At 44.2% G+C, this 21,711-nt stretch overlaps 2 protein-coding genes and 1 long non-coding RNA gene across 10 annotated transcripts; 2 read left to right on the forward strand and 1 right to left on the reverse strand.

The window, feature by feature from the left end:
- The first annotated feature begins 220 nt into the window (after positions 1 to 220).
- Positions 221 to 2,137, forward strand: LOC101755536. The gene is made up of 2 exons (XR_001163826.2): positions 221 to 380; positions 1,557 to 2,137. It is a non-coding gene; the product is annotated as an uncharacterized LOC101755536 (long non-coding RNA).
- Positions 2,138 to 2,342: 205 nt separating this feature from the next.
- LOC101756212 lies at positions 2,343 to 8,504 on the forward strand. Of its 8 annotated transcripts, none has more exons than XM_022825914.1 (9): positions 2,343 to 2,633; positions 2,739 to 2,937; positions 3,172 to 3,367; positions 3,860 to 4,063; positions 4,846 to 5,155; positions 5,246 to 6,347; positions 6,591 to 7,292; positions 7,398 to 7,546; positions 8,201 to 8,504. In XM_022825914.1, the coding sequence occupies exons 1-5, from the start codon at positions 2,409 to 2,411 to the stop codon at positions 5,054 to 5,056; spliced, it is 1,035 nt and encodes a 344-aa protein (XP_022681649.1). In that variant the 5' UTR covers positions 2,343 to 2,408; the 3' UTR covers positions 5,057 to 5,155; positions 5,246 to 6,347; positions 6,591 to 7,292; positions 7,398 to 7,546; positions 8,201 to 8,504. The 8 variants fall into 8 exon arrangements, with proteins under 8 accessions (XP_022681649.1, XP_022681647.1, XP_022681645.1 ...); XM_022825912.1 differs by having other exon boundaries at positions 7,409 to 7,546; XM_022825910.1 differs by having other exon boundaries at positions 6,591 to 6,750; positions 7,139 to 7,546.
- Positions 8,505 to 8,691: 187 nt separating this feature from the next.
- Positions 8,692 to 10,574, reverse strand: LOC101756480 (GDSL esterase/lipase APG). Its single transcript, XM_004964799.4, has 5 exons — positions 10,283 to 10,574; positions 10,047 to 10,177; positions 9,661 to 9,894; positions 9,324 to 9,579; positions 8,692 to 9,210 (listed from the first exon to the last, which is right to left on the reverse strand). Exons 1-5 carry the CDS (start codon positions 10,536 to 10,538, stop codon positions 9,014 to 9,016), a joined length of 1,074 nt encoding a protein of 357 aa, XP_004964856.1. The 5' UTR covers positions 10,539 to 10,574; the 3' UTR covers positions 8,692 to 9,013.
- Positions 10,575 to 21,711: the final 11,137 nt, after the last annotated feature.

The raw sequence follows: 21,711 nt of genomic DNA on the forward strand, positions 1-21,711 counted from the left end.
TTGAGGTTTGCATCATAGTGGTCAAAATGTTTATTCTGGATTAGCCCGATTATTTCTGGAGAGTTGAATTTTAAGATTTGACATGGGTGGAATAAATATTTTTATGAGAATTGTACTTCAAATTTAATGATTCTAGGTGACATATACGGTATATTCCGAAATACCTCAAATGTACGAAAATTACTAATTAGCCCTTGGAAATCCTAATCCTTCTCGCTTCCTCTGCCCCCGTTACGCTACCACGGTGGAACCATTCGACGCATCTGTCTGAACTCTGAAGGTCTCCACCAGGCGTCCAGGCCACCGCCGCCGTCCGCCGAGTGCTATCGGGCCGCCCCACGGCGCCCGAACACGCCTGGAGGCTTCCTTTCCTTCGGTCGGTGAGTATCCCCTTCCTTCCCTGCTAGGGTGTATTGCTTTTTTTGCTCGTTCTGTTATGCGGGATCTGCTACGACCTTTAAACCCAAATCTCCCATTCGTGTCGCGATACTGTTCCCGCTAGGAGTAGTGCTAATTGAGATTTCAGCCGAAACCCAATCCCCATGTTTAGCCCACGCTGTCCAATTTGCCCCACGGGGAATCGCTTCTCCCTGTCTAAGTGCTAGCTTGGATGTTGGATCTCGAGGTGGAATCTGTTTTACATGTAGGTTTTGCTAGAGTTTGAGTTTTAGGCCTTGCTTAAATTGGTCCTTATGTTAGTTGTGGCTGCAATAGGCACGAACCAGACATGCCCATTTACTTGTTTCTTGAATTAGTTGAACTGGCTTGTCTGTTCAAGTGAAGCTGAATAGCTGATTGGTGCTGTAGGCAGATCAGCTTGCACTTTTGTACCCTGAGCCAGGATGTGTTGTCTCATTTTGGTCGTTTGGTGGATATGGCTGCGTTGCCTTGCCCTGGTCATCTAGAAACAAAAATTGGGGGAACCTGTGAGCGTTAAGTAGGCTGGCTAGTAGTCCTGAGTAAAACAAACTATGAAGAATGACAAGCCTTGCAATTCTAGGCCAATTACCTGGTTGGTTTGGTGTACTGTTTTAATTAATCAGCATGGATGATTGATGCACTGCAAACTTGTGGTTCTATGCTGTTCATCAGGTCTTGCCGCTAAGTTTCCTCCATCTTCTTGTATGTTAGGTGCCCCAGTGTATTTCACATTACTCAGCTCTATCTCAATGTATAATGGAAGAGACTCAAGCATCATCTTTTGCCCAAAAACGAATTCACCTTTTTCCTTCCTATTTTAAGTAGTACCTTGGCTAGCTCGTATCTAGCCATCCATTGTGTTCAGCTGGCCACAAACATGATAAGAAAGATGCTAGGTAGGTGCTGTCTGCTAAAACAACATAATTTCATTAGCAAATGGAGAAATGGTGGGATTAGCTAAAAGGGAACACCATGTCAGTGAAAATACTGTAGGTTGTATGATCATTACTGTTCTTTTTATCACTGAGCTGCGAGAAATATATTCACAATTTACTAACATTGAATGTATTTTGAGAAGTGTGATGCTTGCGTCAAACTTGTTCTGAAATTGCTCATGTATGCTTTAACTACTTCAGGAATATACCATGGAGGTCAGACCGATGGTAGCTCTACGTGCTGCCCTAGTTGGTGGGATAGCAGCATTTGCAAAGATCGGTGGGGTGATGAAAGCCGCAGGAGGTGTCAAGATTGGTGCAGCTGCTGCGGCTGTGACAGCGGCAGCATCGGCTGCCATTTCCGGAAAAGACACAAGCAAAGATACTCCGAAGGCAGAAACAAAATGATCCAGAGGTCCAGAAGAGAAAGGACGCCGTAGTCAATAAACTACCGGAGCAGTTTTTGATGCTCCATGTTTTTTTAATCTTGGGAATAAGAATGACAGTGTTGAGTTTTCCCCAAATTATGGTTTACTTCCATGCAATAGTTTTGGTTGCTCAATGTGATGAGCTACCTGTTACTCACACTGTATGCCTAACCTGATTTCTTCTGCCATACTGTGAGCCATGATCTGTTTGCCCTGTGCATGTAGATCCTGAAGCTCTTCTGCAGTTTCATGTGTAGAATCCTAGTTATTTACAGTTAGACCAGCATATGTACAACTGAGATATCTGTAGATGTAGAATATTTTTAATGTAACAATGCCTCTGGCTGTATCTCTTGTTTCCTGTGCATGGCCCTTCAAATGCAGACAACAAAAACTGGAGCGATGCTTGCCAGACATTTCGCTAGTAAAATGCTGAGCAATCAATGATTGGTTGCGACCCTCCGATTCATTGGGCCGATTCATGGGCCTCAACCAGGTCGCCGATTTGTTTCAGCCCATTACCCAATTTTCAGTCGCACACAGGCGCAGCACGCTGGATGCCCCCCTTTTCCGTTCTCACGGCGGCCACCGTACCCTTTCCCTCCCGCCGCTCCGCTCCCCGAAAATGGCGCCTCCCCTCGAAGATATCACCCGGGTGCTGGCCGAGCTCGCGGGGCGCCTCTCCCGGCCTCCCGCCGGCGGGGGTGCCGCCTCCGCGGGAGACGCCCTCTCGGCCTCCATCTCATCCCTCGCCGCCACTCTCAACCCCAACAGCGGCAGGGGCGGCGCCTCATCTGGAACCCGGGTTCTGGACGCCGCGCTCTCGCTCATGTGCTTCGACCCGCTAGAGGCAAGGCGACCTTCCTCATCGTGTTCCCAACTCGATTGCTACCCCTATTCATTTTAGCTTAAACTCGTACTGAATACTGATGGAAGCGCGTGTGTGTGGATGCAGGTGAATAGGGCTCGCGTCGACTGCCTGGTCCGCACCCTCCTCTCCGCGCTCTCCGCGTCATTCTGGTGCCGCGTGGTCCGGCCCGATGGGGGCGCTGGTGAGGAGATGCTCTGTGCCGGGAGCTCCGTCTCGCCAGGGGATTGCCGCGAGCTGCTCCAGTCGTGTGCAGCCCTTGTGCATAAATTGGGGGATTGCGATGGTGAGATTTTTTGCCGGGTTCTATACCAATCCGTTGCAATTAGGCTTGTTTGGGTTTACTGGACATGCCCATCAATGCTGTGGTCACCAAACGATTAGAAGATGATGTGACATTCTTAATGTCTATTATGAGTAGTTTTGCAGTTCAGATCAGCTTATAAATGCTATGTTCTCACCAGTAGGTTTATTATCTGTTTTGTCTTAATGCTGTCACTTTTATGTTTCTCCAATGCAGCTGGAAGGCATTCTTATGATCTGTTGTATGTTGCTGCGAAAACAGCGGTGTTATCCCCTCACTACCAATGTCTTTTCCCATTACCATATTATAAGGAAGTGGGAGAAAGCGTATATGATATGGGAGCCATTGCTGCAGAGTTAATAGACCATACTTCCAATCATGTCCCTCCTAGTGATAACTCAATCCCACTGAGGTATGCAGTATACTTGCAGCTATTAATTGTGGATCATTGTGTGCTACTAATAAAGGGAAGTTTTAAGTAAAAATTGTGTTGGTGTTGCAGCTATTAAACACATGCTATTTCTTTGCTGCAAATGTGGTAGTAGGAATAAGGAAATAGTTCCTCTGATTCCAAATGTAATCCATTTAGGACATTGGCATGGTCTCCAATGTGAAACTATTGCTTTCTATGAAAATATGTTATTTCGGATAAAATAAAATGCGAAGGGGGCTCTTGAACTCGAAAGCTTGGAATGAAGTTTTGTGCTTACATGATAATAACTTCTGTTGGTTTGGTTCACCAGCATAGCTCTCTACCTTTTTTTTTTGATCTGTAGTACACTGGCAGGCAATGCTACCTTAATTATGCTTATGTGCATCTTGCTCCTGCTGCATGGACTTCAGAAATCTGCTTTCTGTTTCCTTACATAATATACTGATTTGTCACATCTTCTGTTTGTGCTAGGTTGCTTTTATGGCATCTTGATCCATCAATCATTAAGCATGATCTGTCGGCGATGCTCCAGGAAATAGTTAGAAGGCCCTTACTTTGCCTGAGAAAGGAATTACATAATCGGATGGAATGGCGTATCATCATAATTTGCCTGGTTTGCTCCCCAACAATGTTTATGGAAATGAGATCATTATTGCACTTCTGGTTTCTAGCAACGTAAGTTCACACCTCAAACATTTGTATGAAATGTTCTATATTCTTGTTTGCACCGAGTTCGATGTGTCTGTCAATTTGCTTCTACAAGTACTTTAATCTTACAAATGAAACTGCTGACAAACTGTGGTTTGCCAAGATTGTGGCAGTCCCACCAAACAGTTGTCTGCGAAACCCTTGCATGACTAAGCTTAGGCTTGGCAAAGCTTGGCAGAGAACCAAAACCAAACAGGTCACGAGTTTAATGTTTATCTCAGTAGAGTGGTTTGAAACAGATGTCATGATGAACACTACCAAACAATCTCTGTGGAGCTTGATTCCATATTTGTCACTTAACTTTCAATTCTACTATTAACCTTACATGCTTGAAAGAAATAAAATGGACTGATTTTTCGAGAATACGCAGGAGAGCTGCGTATCTTTGTATTAATAAGAAAATTGGGTTTAGTTTTTCAACGCGGGCTGGAATTATGCTCGCAAGACAGGATTATATGAGCAGATTATAAGGCCAAAGAAACAACCTAGGGTGTTTAGGGATCCAAGCTATGTACCTATCCTAACTGTTTGCACTAGCTGCTCCCGCTGTTGCTGAAATAAAATGGGCTGATATTTTCATTAATTTTTGTAGCCTTGCTTCCTCTAGGTCTAAATCATATTGTACCAACAACACTGATGTTACATTTACACAGCACTGTATATTTTCTGATTTAGATATACAATGTGGGCTCTTTGTTTAAGGACCGCTTCTTGTAAAATCTGTTTATTCACCCTTTTTTTTTGTGCAGGGGTTTGGGTTCTGTGCTAGAACTTCACAGTGCATTAGTATCTTCAGCATTAGACATTCTTCTCAAGCCAATGTCATGGGGAATATCCATAGAATTGGGACAGAAGTTCCCCTTTTCACATGCTTATTTTCCAATCCAGCATAGTGACTTGCTTGCAATACTAACTGGACCCTTATCATGTAAAGCCCTTTTGACTAGTTTCTTGTATTGATTCTTTGGTTCATCTGGACAACACAAGAACCAGATGCTCTTCACCGAAAAACTCACAACTGCAACCATTGAAGGGATTGGTAAAATATAATTCTGCTTGGTATGTGCTTTTAAATACACAAGGAAGCTAGATGTTTAGAATTTTGTCTGACAAAAGTTAATTGCACCTGCTGTGACTGTACTTCTGCAGGTACATGATTGTAAATTTCCCTGTTTGGTTCAGTTTTGCAACTGCTTTACTTTTCCACCGAGCAGGCTCACAAGATTATTTATCAGAAACAATATCCAAAGAGACAGTTGCTGATTCAATAAGTGATGTCAGTCTTGCTCAGAGGGCAGCCTTTTACCTTTCTTGGGTCTTATGACCATCTAATGATGATCAGTGCCAGATGCTAGCTAATAATATTTTGGAAATATCACATTCTTGGGCTAGGAATAACAAAAAGCGCCCAAGCTACCCTAGTAGTACTGTAAATCACAGGAGGAAGCTGCAATTACCCACTGCTGTGGACTCAGAGACCAACAGTGTAAGCTCCCTGATTAAAGAATTTGATGATTGCTGTTTCAAATTTTGTAGCACAATTGCCTCTCAAGTGCAAGCTGAAAAACTATCAGACTTCCTTCCCTCATGCCATAATCTGTTGCATCTGTGGATTCCTTTAGGAGTCTTGCTTGTATCATATAGTTGTGTTAATGAGCAGAATTGCGACATGCTTCTGCGCTACGCAAGCACTGGGCAGGCTCTCAAGTCAAATGAAGTGCAGATGAAAACAAATGATCATGTAAGCAATGATGGTTTCTTGAGCAGCTGCAGTGGTACTGCTGATAGATGGGCTTTGGGTGGTTCGTATCTCATCTTTGGCTGGCTTGATGTTGTTGAAGATATGTCCTCACTGATACTTGATCCTGAAGATAGATGTCAGCATTTTCTCAGTCAACTCAGAACCAAGACAGGCCCCTATCTGCTCAAGTGTGTAAAGTTTTTATTCGAGATGCTGGATGAGGCAGATCAAGATAGAGATTTCGTAATCGATCTTCATAATAGGTTGTTAAACTGGGATAAGCATGGGCAGGGCTGTGAGATATTTGGGGATGTTATCCTCAAAATGAATAAAAAGTTTAAACTTCCTTAGTAGCAGTGACCATGGATTTATGCAGCTATTAATATTTGAATGTGTCTAAATTGGTTGTCAATCTCCATTCTGACGGTAATGGTAATATGGTCGAATGAAGCACAATACTCTGAAGTCTGAACTGTTGAGTTGCATCAGATCCATTATCCTTCTAGAACGGTAAGTTCTGTCCATTTAAAGAGTGCAATAAATCCTGATCAATTCAAGATAATGTAATTTCATGGTATATGTCAGTTGTAGATAATTTAAAGTAATATCTGGAACTGGAACACATACAAATATTGAAATATGGAACGGGCAAGTAAATGAGTAAAATCGACTTCACTTGCAAATATATCTTCTGCCTTCTGTCTCCAATCTGGAACTTTCCTCTGTAATTTACCAACATGTGCTTTTACACAGCACCTTGTCAACGATCTTGCTGATTACAATACCAAAGGATTGCTGTTACTTGGCCAACTTCTTTTGAGATGCTTACCACAAACGGTGCTTGTTGTTGCAATATGGAAGCTTTGAGCTGCTCGTGCAGGAATCAAACTATCAAACTGCTCCTGAGGAACAGGTTGTTTTACAGTATTTTCTCTTTGAGCTATACCTTATTTTCGTTACCTGCATACTTGCTCCAAAGTGATGTGTAACATCACACAGAGAGGACGGAAGCCAAAATATCTTGAAGGACTCTTATTGTATTGGATTCAAACATAACAGTTGAGACAAAGTTGAGTTGATGCAGTAGTCTTAATTGTGCCTTGCCAGACTGGATACATTGTTCTGGCAAGTTGTGGGTTTCCTGTCTTCATTATATCTTCAACTTTTCTACCCTGACGTTGCATATGGTAGTTTAGAACTTATGTGAAAGAACTTGAATTTTGTACAGTTACAGCTAATGCCAAATTTACTATGGGCCCAATGCTTCTCTTCCTTTGACCTGATCCCAGTACTGTTAATAGTATCTCCACAGATGCTGATGCTGCGCTGGGGTCTGGTCTGACCATCTGAGTCATTGATTGTGGGTTGGCCATCCGCCTCAACTTGACAAGCAATTTAATAATTGCACCAGTTGCTCAGTGTCGTGAATGCTAGCTATTGTTCGCAGTGGTTAAGGTATCACATGCTAAACTGCTAGTGTTATGTATTTCAGGGTTCCAGGTTTTCATTTCTTCATGCTGCCCTCGGTGGTATGTCTTCGTGTTAAGAATTCATCCATAGCTGCTTTCCAGGAACAATGGGACCTGCTTGCCATGTGAAGTAATGCGAAGTATGGATGACGCAATGTGTTCATGTGCAACATTCATGGTTCTGGTACGGATTCCAGGGGAGTTGTCAATTCTGCAACAAGGATGGTCTGCAGCCTGCAGGTAAACATGCTCTTTTCATTCGTGAGTTAATGCAAGCAAACAATTGTGTTTCCTTGGGTCATGAGCATTTATTCGGCCACTAGATTTGATATATACCTGTACTCCTGTAGCCTGTTGCAGTTAGTCAGTTTATGGCTTGCTGGAAATAGTTCGTCGTTGGCTGGTGGTGCTGTTAAGGTCTTTTTAAATGAACTCAGCATCAAAATGCAAGCACACGAAAATACAACTTTGTTAGTGACTGTTTGGTTCAGGGGACTAAAGTTTATTACCTATCACATCGAATGTTTAGATACTAATTAGAAATATTAAATATAGGTTAATTACAAAACCAATTGCATTCGCGAGATGAATCTATTAAATCTAATTAGTCCATGATTTGACCATGTGATGCTACAGTAAATATGTGCTAATTATGAATTAATTAGGCTTAATAGATTTGTCTCGCGAATTAACCACGACTTGTGCAATTAGTTTTATAATTAGTTCACGTTTAGTCCTTCTAATTGATATCTAAACATCCGATGTGACCCGAACTAAAAAGTAGTTCATGGATCCAAACACCATCGGATGAACAATTTCAGTCTATTGATGTTTGTTTCTTGCGTACCTAAAATGTTATGAGCATTTAATGTATTAGGGCGTGCTTGGTTGTAGGTCACGACGAGCCAATCCGAACTTGCGGCGCGCCACACTGTGGCGGAAAAATCCCGCGCCACACTCTGCAATGAGAAAAGTGCTGTCGAAGCACTGATTTGTTGTGGCGTGCTAAAACTTCATAACCAACCAAACAACTGCTTCTCAATTATTCTGGGGCCGCCACCAATGTGTTGTGGCTGGTTGTGGCGTAGAACCAAACAACCCCTAATACCAATGTATATATCTCACACATTTGTGTGGTACTCCCTCTATTTGAAATTATACTGTTTATTTTATTTGGTGAGGACTACTTTGACTAACATTGATGATAGTAGATTCGTATTAAAAAAAGACTTATGAATATATTTTTGTATCACATCAGTGAAATACTGAGGGGGCAATTCATGGTTAAACCTCGTCCTAACGAAACGGAACAAGTCTTGTAGAAAAACGGAGGGAGTACCATCAGTATATCAAACACTATAAACTTGCATAAAAAGAATCCAAGAGAATTGAAAAACCACAAGCATTAGGCCACACCACCCATTCATACTTGTTTAGAACACAGAGAAATGTATACATAGGAAAACATGAAGGATAACAGTATTACTGAAGTCGTAGGACCGATCCTGCTACCGCGCAACCTGGCTGAACAGGAAACTAATGAGCAGCGAGAGATGGATATGGCCTAAGTTTTCTTCGATGGATCAGGAAACTAATGAGCAGCCAGAGATGGATATGGCCTATCGGTATCATACTGCCTTGTCGGCTTGTCGCTGCAACATCTGCAACTGCTGCTGTGTAACAGTACTTTGTTTATTGACGCCATTACTACGTGACCAGCTCGATGCCGGCTTCGACCATGGACTCCGCCATGAACAGGTTGGCCGCCTCCGACGGGTGGACGCCGTCGAAGAACACGTAGCTGCTGGCGTTCCGGCACGTCCCGCCCGTCGTCGGGTTGCAGAGGTACACCCTCGTCTTCGCCGTCCCCGTCCGGCAGCACGTCCCCCTCGCGTCCGCGAAGCCTAACAAGGCCAAACCACATCGACCGTTTCAATCATATGGTTAATCGGTTATCAAGTTCCAGCACACGAGGGAATCTTCACATCGTTTTGTTACTCTGTTCCAGCACAAGTACCTTGCTCCGCCGGCGCTTCGGCGAGCTTCCGGAGCGGCGTGTAGATGTCGAAGATGGCCATCTTGAGGTCGGCGTGCTGCCCCTTCAGCGCCTTGACGGTGGCGTTCAGCTTCCAGTTGAAGGTCTCGGCGTCGCGGTTGAGCCTCGCCACGCACGCGTCGCGGCCCTCGCCGTACAGCCTGATGGACGCCGGGAGGCACCCCAGCGGCGGCATGGACGTGACGCCGATCCGCCGCGCCCCCAGCTTATACAACTCCTGCAGATTCGTACAACACGAAGTGTGAGAATCCATGGCGAGCCCAAGAACGCAGAGGCAGAGCAGAGGCGTTGCACTGACGCTGGCGAAGTTGGATAAGATGCCGACGAGGAGGTCGCAGTACTGGTCGACGTTGTAGCGGCGGGACAGGGAGGCGTTGTGGTAGTAGTTCTGGAGGAAGTCGCCGGTGCCCGTGCTGACGACGTACAGCGCGCCAGTGAGGATGGAGCGAGCCTTGGCGCGCCCGGCCACCGCGGCCAGCTTGGACTGGTACTCCTTGTAGTACTTGAGCTGCTGGGTCAGCGTGATCGCGTCCTGCACGTGTGCACAACAAGTAGTAGACGTACCTGTCACGTAGTCTCATGATGCAAAATCTTGTGCTGCTAAAAATGGCTGTACTGACCCAAAGTCTTTTGCTCTATATGTAGCAACATGCTGACATGGTGCGATGAACTTATGATACTTACATACACGGCCGCCGTGTCGTCGTAGTAGCTGGACGCCGCCGAGGCGAAGTTGGCGCCGATGAGCAGGTTCTTCCCCGACGCCTGCGGGCTGAGGTACGGCGGCGCGTAGCTCTCGAACCCCAGAGTCTCAGCTGCAACCACAACACACGCACGGCCGTCGTCAGTCGTCGTCACAGCCACCGGAGACTGGTAGCTGCAGGGCATGTGTCATGTGTGGCAGTGCACGGCAAATTCACCGGTGATGTCGGTGACGATCTTGCCGTCGGAGAACCGGCCGGTGGGCTCCTGGCGGACGAAGTTCTCCCCGTAGGGCGCGTAGTCGGCCTTGAACACCGCGCGGGGGAGGTAGTTGTTGTTGCCGACGTCGATGGTCGAGTCGCCGAAGGAGATCACCGCCGGCACGAGCGGCTGCGCCCGGACGCCGCCGCCGCCGCTCATCGCCGACGCCGCGAGCAGGGACACGGCCAGCAACGCTACCGTGGACGACGCCATGCTAGCCTCTTTACGCTCGAGTGCGCTGCACCGTGGCCGACACACTGGCAAAGACACTTATATGCGATAGTCAACATAGTATACATGGTACGACACGTCCACATCGATGTGGCTCGCGGTTGGGCGTGGAATAATTGAAGGCGTCGTCCAAGCTGTACCGACGTGACGCCTGATTATTTACATCGTTTTAAGCCGTAAATGCATTTTCCCCTGGTACTAATAGGCTATGAAGTTCGTAATGATCTGCTCCCTCTATTTTAAATTATAGGTTGTTTTAGTTTTCTAGATGCATAGAGGGTATATCTAAGTACATAACAAAGTCTATGAATTAAAAAACCAAAATAACCTATGGGATAGAGGGAGTATATTTCATTGTGACATGCGCAACTGTATGATATGGTGTTTTTTGGAAACTCAAGTATGTATAGACACTAACACTCAAGTATATATGGTAAATGGATAGCACAAGATTTCTCTATATTTAGAATCGGATCTATTGGACAATAAGAAGTACGCACACTTTACCCATATCAGCTCATCTTGAAATTGACGGAGTCCTTCGAGAGACGGATGACTTGCACGTAAACGGAAACTGAACATATAGGTTCCTCAAAAAATATCTGGCCAAGTGAGATACCTGATGACATGAATTGAAAGCGTGAGGCTTGATGACTGACGGTTGATGATACCCGCGACAGATAGTACCTATAGTTACTTGGAGCGAGCGACCCCAGTCTGGGATGAAAGGCTTTGTGTTTAAGGATGGATGGCCACAAGCCAACAGCCGCTTGCAACTTGCGTTCACTCATTAGTTGAATATAAGGAGGAACTGGTACACTGCTACTAACAGTAGTAGTGGGTCAAAAAATGATCGGTACTTAAGATATGGGACGAAATGTTATTTAAGCTATCACACATACGCACTCCACCTCACATTTCCACCCACACACTACTAATGAACATGGTTGTTTAAACTTTCAACTAAATAAACTTAGGAAAGAGCAACGAAATTTTTCAGCTCTTGACCATTCCTCGAAATCATTCGGTTTTCTGCATTCCGCTTCTCAAATTCATCGTCATATATTCTCTGTTTTCCCTCCATCTTGCAATTCAAGTCCATCCTGTATTCTCTATTCCAAATCTTATGAAGCCTAAGTCATTGATGCCACAAGCGCACATGTTGTGTCGCCTATCACAAACGTCTTCCAAGATGACAACTAATTTAGAAGGCTAATAGGTTATCGTAGCTAAAGGTCATTAACAGCCATAGTGCACTATTGGAAAACTCGGCATTCGTTCTGAGGTTTAGTACCGGTTCGTTTTTGACCCGGTACTACTGTGAGCATTGTACCAGGTCTAATGGCTAGTTCCTCAGGAGCCCCCTGTGACCCCCTTTAGTACCGGTTGGGGGCTCCAACCAATACTAAAGGTTACCGGGTGGAGCCTCCACTGGTAGTAATGTGCTTGAGTACTGATGGGTGACCTTTAGTACAGGCTGGAGCTCCCAACCGGTACTAACTTCCCTCCTATAAATCAAGCGTCTTCCTCCTCCTGCTCGAGCTATTTTCCTCCAGCTCCGGCTTCATCCATTCATGGCGAAATAGGGAGGTGCTGTCAAATTTTTGACCATTTTGTGGGGATTTCACTCATTCAAGTGTTCTAAAGGTTAGAAACTTCATCTTCCCTTGATACTTGGTTAGTATACTAAGTTTTATGCTTTAGAGCTAGAGTAATTTGTGATTTTTAGAATAAGGTACAATGAAGAAATTTTTCATTTATATGCATGTGTTATTTAGAGCTCATATTTGTGATTTTTAGAATAAGCTATAGTTTTTTGGATGCTATGTTTTCCATATTAGTTAAAGAAATTGATATGAGGTTAGATGAATAATTTCATAGTTTAGTCCCCTACAAATTTGAGCTAAATAAATTATGGGAAAAATATAATTTGTTCATATTTTTAGTCATTTGCAAATATGACCGAGATAAATTATGGTACATAGAGATAATAAGATGAAATAGAGGTATGTAATTAGTCATTTTTAGAATAAGCTACAATGGAGAAACTTTTCATTTATATGTTATGTTTGAGCTAAATAAATTGTGGGGAAAAATGTTCATAGTTTAGTCATTTGCAAATATGAGCGAAATAAATTGTGGTACATAGGGATGACTACTACTGCTGGAGGTAGTGGTGATGGTGATGGCGATCGTCATTCGTCTCATGGCAACGGGAAAACCATAGTTGGCCCTCATGATAAGCCGAAGAAAATGAGCACGTGGAAGAGAGCAATGCTTCGTTATTTGGAAAGATGTAATGAAGATGCTGTTGCGGCGCGTCAGGAACCTCTTTTTTGTGGTTGTTATGCTCTACCGCCAGTCCCGGGTGTTTTAGATCCACCGAGTACTACCGTTGCAAGAGATACAAATAAACCATAGGATGAGGCTGGGTTAGCGAAACCTTCGTCTGCGCCATCCAAGGATGCTTAAAGTCCTCCTAGGTAGTACTCAGTGGATGGTTTGTCATAGTGTATCATGTTATTTGGGTCTGAAATTTAAATTTGTGTATTTTTATCTAAACTTTCAGCAACATTTGAGTTCTTCGTAGTGTACCATGTTGTTTGGGTCTGAAATTTAAATTTATGTATTTCTATCTAAACTTTCAACAACATTTGAGTTTAATGGTATTTGTATCATGTTTGTTATATTTCAGTATAATTCTATGGATGATTAATATATTTGGTTCGGTAATACTTTGTAGACGGACCGGCAATGGATGTACAACGCGGATAAATGCTCCATGGAGTACATTAATGGTTTGCGTGGTTTTTCTCAATCTGGCAGAGTCCAACAAGCTGTTGTCTGGTTTCATTTGTTGTCCATACCGAATTTGCAAAAATGAGAAGGATTACTCATCCAGAAATACTATTCATGCCCACGTATATAGTTCGGGATTCATGCCTAACTATTTCGTTTGGACCAAGCACGGGGAATGATGAGTTATGATGGAAGATGATGGTAATGAAGAAGATGGTAACTACATTCCTAATTGGACTCAATGAGGAGTCTTTGCAAATGCTGCAATGGGCGAGGCTGAAGAAGAGATGGTTGCAGAAGAAGATCCTACCGATGATCTAGGTCAGGTGTTGCGAGATTCAAAGGAAGACCGTGAGAATGTGAAGGAGTCAAAAAAGTTTGAGCATATGATAGATGATCATAAGAAATTGTTGTACCTAGATTGCAAATGGGGGTACAAGAAGTTGGGTACCACACTGGAAATGTTGCAATAGAAGGCAAAAAATGGAGTTTCTGATAAGGGTTTTGATGAGTTAATGAAAATCATAAAGAACATATTTTCCGAGGGGAACGAATTGCCATTCTCAACGTATGAAGCGAAAAATGTTGTTTGCCCTCTGGGTTTGGAGGTACAATAGATACATGCATGTCCTAATGAATGTATCCTCTATCGCAGTGAGGAATACGAGATATTGGAGGCTTGTCCTATGTGCAAAGTGTTGCTTTATAAGATTAGCCGAGATGATCCCTTTGATGTTGAGGGGTAGGCTAGGAAGAAGAAAGTTCATGCGAAGGTAATGTGGTATTTCCCTGTAGTATCACGCTTGAAGCATTTGTTCAGAAATAAGGCACATGCAAAGTTGATGCATTGGCATAAAGAAGAACGTAAGCAAGATAAAATGATCAGACACCCCGCTGATGGGTCCTAGTGGAGAACAGTTGATAGAGAATTTCCCGAGTTTGAAAAGGATGCAAGGAACATACGATTTTGTTTAAGTACAGATGGATTCAATCCATTCAGTGAGTTCATTAGTGGTCATAGCACTTGGCCTGTGATCTTATATATGTTCAACCTTCCACCCTGGATGTGCATGAAGCGAAAGTTCATTATGATGCCAGTAATTATCCAAGGCCCAAAATAACCTGACAACGATATTGATGTTTACCTAAGACCGTTGATTGATGAACTTTTACTGTTATGGAAGGAAGAATGTGTACGTGTGTGGGATGAGGATAAAAAGTAGACTTTAATATACAAGTATTGTTGTTTGTAACCATCAATAATTGGCCGACGCTTGGTAATTTGTCCGGATAGACAAACAAGGGATATCGAGTCTTCACGCACTGTTTAGATGATACTTGCAGCATGTATTTAAAACACTGTAGGAAGATTGTGTATACGGGCCATCGTTGATTTTTTCCTGTTAATCACCCGTTAAGAAAGAAAGGGAAGCATTTTGAAGGGGAGGAAGAAAAACGTACTAAGCCCATTTACTGTAATGGTAAACATGTTTTTTCTATGATAAAGGATGTGAGGGTAATCTTTGGCAAGGGCTCTGGTAGCCAACCTGTTCCGAACGATGAGGACAGACATGCACCCATGTGAAAGAAGAATTCTATATTTTGGGATCTACCTTATTGGGAAGTACTTGAGATCTGTAATGCAATCGATGTGATGCACCTGACGAAACATCTTTGCATGAACGTGCTTGGCTTCCTAGGTACATATGGAAAGGCAAATGCTATAATTGAAGCACGTCGGGACCTGCAACATATGAAACAACGAGATGGCCTATATCCGAAAAAGAGAGATGATGGACATTACTTGCATCGTGCCAGTTACACTCTCAGAAAGGAAGAGAAGGAAAGCATGTTTGAGTGCTTGAATAGTATCAAGGTCCCATCAGACTACTCCTCAAATATATAGAGAATAATAAATATCTGTTGGCGCTAGAAATCACTGATCGAATTCCCAGCGTCACACACACGACCCGGGAGAATCTGCTTAGCTCCTGTTCGGGTGATCTCCCTGGTGCGGTTCGCGCGGCGTGCCAGCCAATCTGACCTGTTGATTGGCAAGGAAATAAACGTGTCAGTTCCCAGAGGTTGCGATCGGCTAAGGTTCCGATCTTGAGAAAACTTATCAGCGAATCGGCCGATTTGCAGTAATAAGGAAATCGGCTATGATGCAACCGATTACCAGGCAACGTTTATAAAGAAGACTGCTAGAGTAATCTAAACAACGCTACAGTAGCAACACTAGGAACAGATCTAATCGGCTATGTATGAAATATGTAGATTAAACAATGAAGTGCAAGGAAAGCCGAAACTACTGATTCCTAGCTGGATAACTGGTGATAAAACTAGAACAACAGGTAAAACCTAGAATTCTAGTGAGTATCGATACATGGTGAATAAATCTAAACGAAACGACAGCGATGCGCCCGAAGTTAAAGCTTAGAAATTACTCGATAAACGGAACTTACAAGATCAGCCGGAGGTCAAGTTGACGCAGCCCCGCCAATCCGTACGAACTCGTGAAAAAGGAGAAAAAGTATTGGCGAAGTCGCCTGCTTGAAAGTAAGTACGAGGAAAAAGTAGTTTGTTGTATTGAGTTGATGATGATTACAGATCTACAAGGGTGGCTATTTATAGCCCCGTACAAACGACTTCTTATCCGACTAGAACTCTATCCCTAAGTTTAAACAGAAAACGAATATTTACAAGTACGATTCGTACTATTTTTACGCGCTTCATGGGCTGACCTCTTCTTCATCTTCATAATCTTTTTTAAGCCCACATCGGCCCAACTATTCCAACCTCCTAATCGGCCGATCACCTCTTTGGCAAGGGGGTAACCGATCAGGATCCATACGTCGAGGGCTCAGACTCATCCCGACCCTGGGGACTAAGGTCGGATGAGGCGGAAGTCCTCCCTTGGAGGGTCGGGTGCGTCCGATCCCAAACCCCAGGGGTCGGGCGAGGCGGAGATCCTCCCTTGGAGGGTCGGGCACGTCCGATCCCAAACCCCAGGGGTCGGGCGAGGCGGAGATCCTCCCTTGGAGGGTCGGGCGCGTCCGATCCCAAACCCCAGGGGTCGGGCGAGGCGGAGATCCTCCCTTGGCGGGTCAGGCGCGTCCGATCCCAAACCCCAGGGGTCGGGCGAGGCGGAGATCCTCCCTTGGCGGGTCAGGCGCGTCCGATCCCAAGCCTCAGGGGTCGGGCGAGGCGGAAATCCTCCCTTGGAGGGTCGGGCGTGTCCGATCCCAAACCTCAGGGGTCGGGCGAGGCGGAACTCCAAGGATCAATCGGTCGATCCTCAACTGTAGTATCAATTGGCCAATTTCCAATCATCACCCTTGTATCTCGCCGCATCTTCCAATCTCTTCTTCTCATGATGCCGATTTTACTCGTGTCAAAATCTGGCGTCAACAATATCAAAGAGAAGAAATTCATAAATGTAAAGGCTCATGACTGCCACATCCTGATGAAACAAATAATGCCTGTTGCACTGAGGGGTATTCTACTAGAGAATGTGAGAATGACAATCGTGAAGCTATGTGCACTCCTCAACATGATTTCTTAGAATGCAATCCATCCAAACAATCTACTAAAGCTGCAGAATGATGTGGTGCAATACCTTGTCAGCTTTGAGATGGTCTTTCTACCTTCTTTAATATCATGACCCACCTTCTAGTCCACCTTGTTGAAGATATTTTTTTTCTCGGTCCTGTATTTCTACACAATATGTTCCTTTTCGAGAGATTTATGGAAGTTCTGAAGAAGTATGTTCATAATCGTGTTTGTCCAGAAGGAAGCATCACAAAGTGATTTGAAACATAGGAGGTCATTGAGTTTTGTATTAATTTTATTGATCACCTAAGTTCGATTGGAGTCCCTATATCACGTCATGAGGGGAAACTCAAGGGAAAGGGCACACTAGGGAGGAAAGCTCGGATGGACATTGATGAGAGTACATTTTGTAAAGCACACTTCACGGTCCTGCAACAATCATCCCTGGTGGCTCCATATTTGGAGGAGCACAAGATCATTGTACAATCCTCAAATCAGGGAAAGACTGAGGCCTGGATTACACGTCATCACATTGACACTTTTGCCTCTTAGTTGTGGCGATGACTGATAGGTGATGACACAATTGAAAAGCAAGTAGCATGGTTGGCTAGGGGTCCATCTATCTCAGTATCGACATTCCAAGGATATGAGATAAATGGGTACACATTTTACACGACAGCCCAAGACCAAAAGAGCACAAACTAAAATAGTGGTGTCTGTATAGATGCAATAGATAATAATGGAAAAAAAGATAGATACTATGGTGTCATTGAGGAGATATGGGAACTCGACTATGGAGCTTTGAAAATCCCTATATTTTGGTGCCAATGTGTGAAACTTACTGGAGGAGGTGTAACGACAGACAACTATGGGATGACAATAGTGGACCTCAACAAGATTGAATACTCAGATGAACCGTTCATCCTAGCCAATGATGTGACTCAAGTTTTCTATGTGAAGGACATGCCAAGCAAACCAAAATAGAAGGGTACTAATAAGTCAGATGACCAGCCAAAGCGCCACATAGTTTTTCCAGGGAAAAGAAAAATCGTTGGAGTTGAGGACAAAACTAACATTTCAGAAGATTATGATCAGTTCGATGATCTTTCTCCATTTTCAGTCGAGGTTGACCCAAGCAACCTGTTAGCCAAAGAGGATGCTCTATACTTACACCGCGATCACAACCAAGGGACGTTCGTCAAAAGGAAGGTTATTAACGTTCCATTAGATGATGATGTGTAATGTATTAGAACCATTATGCTGTGTTTTATGGTCAAGTGATAAATTAATGTAATAATGCATTGTAATGGTATGAAATGTATTGTGGTCAAGTGACAAAGTTTTGTGGTCAAGTGACAAAATAATATAATAATGTTCTATAGAGTTATTAAACAAGAACTAATTTTTGCATGGTTAAAATATTAATTATTTTGATGTTTTAGCACCATTAAATGTTAAATAATAAATTTAGATACAATTAAACAAGTACATGACTAAGTAATGGAAAACATGTTAATAACACTACAGGCACTATTTTCTAGATTTTTGCATGGTCAAAATATTTATTTATTTTTCTAATTTTTAAGTTAACATAAGTATTATGACAATTTATAACCTATTCCTAACTTAATATTACTAATTTAGTATGTTTGATATTTAGGTGCATCTAATATTTTTATTGTGTAGATCTAATAAACACCAAGATAACAAACTTCTTTTTGCAATTTTATGAATGTTATTTGATTTACACGCAATAAATAATATAATAGAAATTTAAAATAAAAGAAAAAATATTTGTCTTGGCGAGAATTGAAACAGGGGGTTGGAAATCCTTTAGTATCGGGTGGTAGCTACATCCGATACTAAATGGGTGTGCTTTTGTTTTGCAACCGGGCATAGCTACTAGCCGGTACTAAAGGGCATTAGTACCGGGTCGGGGTGAGGCCCGGTGCTAGGGGGGATAAAAACCTAATTCCCTTCCTCCCCAACACTTAGCCGCGATCATCGCCCCCTTCCTCACTGGATCCTCCGCCGCCGCCCCTCCTCCCACCGCGCACCGCCGCCTCTCCTCCCACCGCGCGCCGCTGTCGTGTCGCGCCCCCGATGCCTTCTCTGATGCTGCCCCCACATCACCCTCGTTGCCGCTATCGCCCCGTCGCACACGCCTCCATCACCCCTTCTCACACGTGCGCCTCCATCGCCCCCCGTCGCAGGCGCCTAACCTCCACGCCGGTGCTGCCCATCCTCCATGCCGGTGCCGCCCCTCCTCCACCGCTGTCGCTGTCAACTATACATCTATGGGCTCACCGGGAGGCTTGGACAGTCCTAGATACAGGGCTGTACACCGAGACGTGCCAGATATGGAGACTACGGTGCAGGACGGCGTGGTCTACGTGGAGGACAAGAACTAGTTGAGGATTAGGAAACTACTCATAGCAATTAGAGTAGGACTCTCTAGTCGAATCCGACTAGTACTCTTGTAAAACAACCGTCCTGTAACCCTGCCCCCAGCAATATAACATGAGGTAGGGACTCCCTCCAAACAACATTAATCAATACAATCCAACCAACACACAAGACGTAGGGTATTACGTGACATAAAACGTGTGTTCGAGTTCACCTTCGAGTTCCTAATCTTCGGCGAGCCCCACGCATAAAACACTACCTCGGGTACCCCCTCGGTAGTTTGTCGGGTCTAAACACCGACAACTGACATGCTAGGTAGGGGTTCTCGCTAAAGATCGACTGGTGAACTCGATGGCCCAAGTCATCGTCAAGCCCACCATCACGTTCAAAGAAGGTGCGACATTCGTCTTCAGCTCCTGGGTCTGCGTCGTGGACGGCACTGGAAACTTCCACCGCCACATCGCACCGGCTCCGGAGGAGAAGCACTGCGACATCAACCTCCATCACTAAATTTTTGACCTCTTCCGAGGCTCGAGGGACAAGTCTGAGTACAAGTCGACTTCTCCCACCAGTTGGACTGGTTCCCATGAGCTGGCGCTCAAGCCGTCATGCGAATCGGTCTACGATACAACTTGATTCCCATTTGGACTTCGAAACTCGGGCGCTATCTACCAAGCTAGCCTTTCCAAATCTCAATCCAACTCAGATTCGATCGAGGACCTCGACTACTACTCGGATCCGGACGAAGAAATCCCTTTATTAGGATTGCAGCAGGGCCTGGTAATCACATCTATTCCACAAGGCAGATTCGTCTACTGGCCCGACATGAAGCCATCTACTCTTGCCAAGGACGACGAGTCATGCCTTGTTGCATATCTCGATACTCTCCCTTACCAAGAGGGTACTCCTCTGTCTCCTATCCACAAAGAAGATAGCCCTACGAGATTGTCATGTCAAGCTCAACTAGTTTTTCTCTAGAGCGAGAACTACTCGCCATCGTCGCTCCTCAAGAGGGCGATAGTGAAGAACCACCAGAAATGCATCTGCGACGCGAGCGCCATCCATACGACGTGTCGGCAGATGAACTCTCCGCTAATGTGCAAGGAGAAGAAATTGAAAGTCAAAGGACATGTCGGCGAGCAAGAAACGCGGCACAAGTAGACTGTCACCGCCACCTCGCATCTAACCTACTGATCATGAACTTAGATCTAGCTGTTCAATCACGTCATCATCACACTCCTCCCGCCACCATCGCCTCTATTGACCTGTGTTAACATCAAAATTTAGAAATGTGCTCTGAAAGGAAGGTATCGGCCGATGATGCAAAAAAATAATGAAATCTCCTAAATAAGGCTGAAGAAAGAAAAAGCAAGAAAAGGAAATCAACGCACGCGGCAAGAATTGAATAAAATATTCTGGAGATAGAGTTGGTTAGGATAAGCTTGATTAGAGATAGAGTTGGATTAGTTAGAGATAGAGTTTTGATTAGAAAAGATTGTGTACATGACTTGGCTTGTACGTGGTGCGTAAGAGGCCATCCGCCCTATAAATATAAGGGGTCGTGGCCATTGTAATTTTCATCACACGGTCAATAATACAACATATTTACCTTTACCTTTTGGCTTCACGCCATTGCCCTAGGAGTAGGAGTAATGTAGCTTCTCGACGAGTTCCTTCTAGCAAGTTGGGCTGCATCGATTTCGATCTCCGGCGAGCTGCAAGTTCTGTCACCAGGTGTTTTAGGCTTTAACCACCGGGCGCATCGCTGTGGTTTCATCTAGTTTCATCTGCCAGTTATCGAGTATCTTGGATCTTTGACTTACGGTGCATCGTTTCTGTCTCGATCTACGGTATTCACCAGTTATCCTGCCTTGATTAAGCTTGCATTGATTGATATTTATCTGTTCTTTGGTCTTGCCGTTTATAACATATTAATTGTTATTAATTTTGTCAGAATAGACGATAGATCTGTTTTTAATAGCCTGTTGCATCTTAATCTTGTTTACCCCTCGAATGCCGTCGGAATTGAGTTTCTTTGTGATTGGATTCATCGGTTGGCGGGGTTTAGATTAACGTCCTGCTAAATATTTCTAGACTGCAACTACCGGGCGCATCGCTGTGGTTTCACCTAGAAATATTGGTGGTGACATTAGTTTAGATATCATTGGCTTGTGGCTCTCTAGCCGATGGTTATCACATCAAGGATCATATCGGCCCGATCGGCCGACTCCATCGAACTTCGAGAGAATTATCTCCACCTTGTCAGTTGAATGGTCAAACTGACTGGCAAGCCCGCGCGCACACCACGCGCGCCAATTTGGATTCTGCACTGGAGTTAAGCAGATCTCCCAGGTCCTCATGTGCTGATGTAGGCTCCATCACCGTCAGGATTTTGCGT

The sequence above is a fragment of the Setaria italica genome, chromosome IV (assembly GCF_000263155.2).
Source record: "Setaria italica strain Yugu1 chromosome IV, Setaria_italica_v2.0, whole genome shotgun sequence".
Lineage (NCBI taxonomy): Eukaryota > Viridiplantae > Streptophyta > Magnoliopsida > Poales > Poaceae > Setaria > Setaria italica.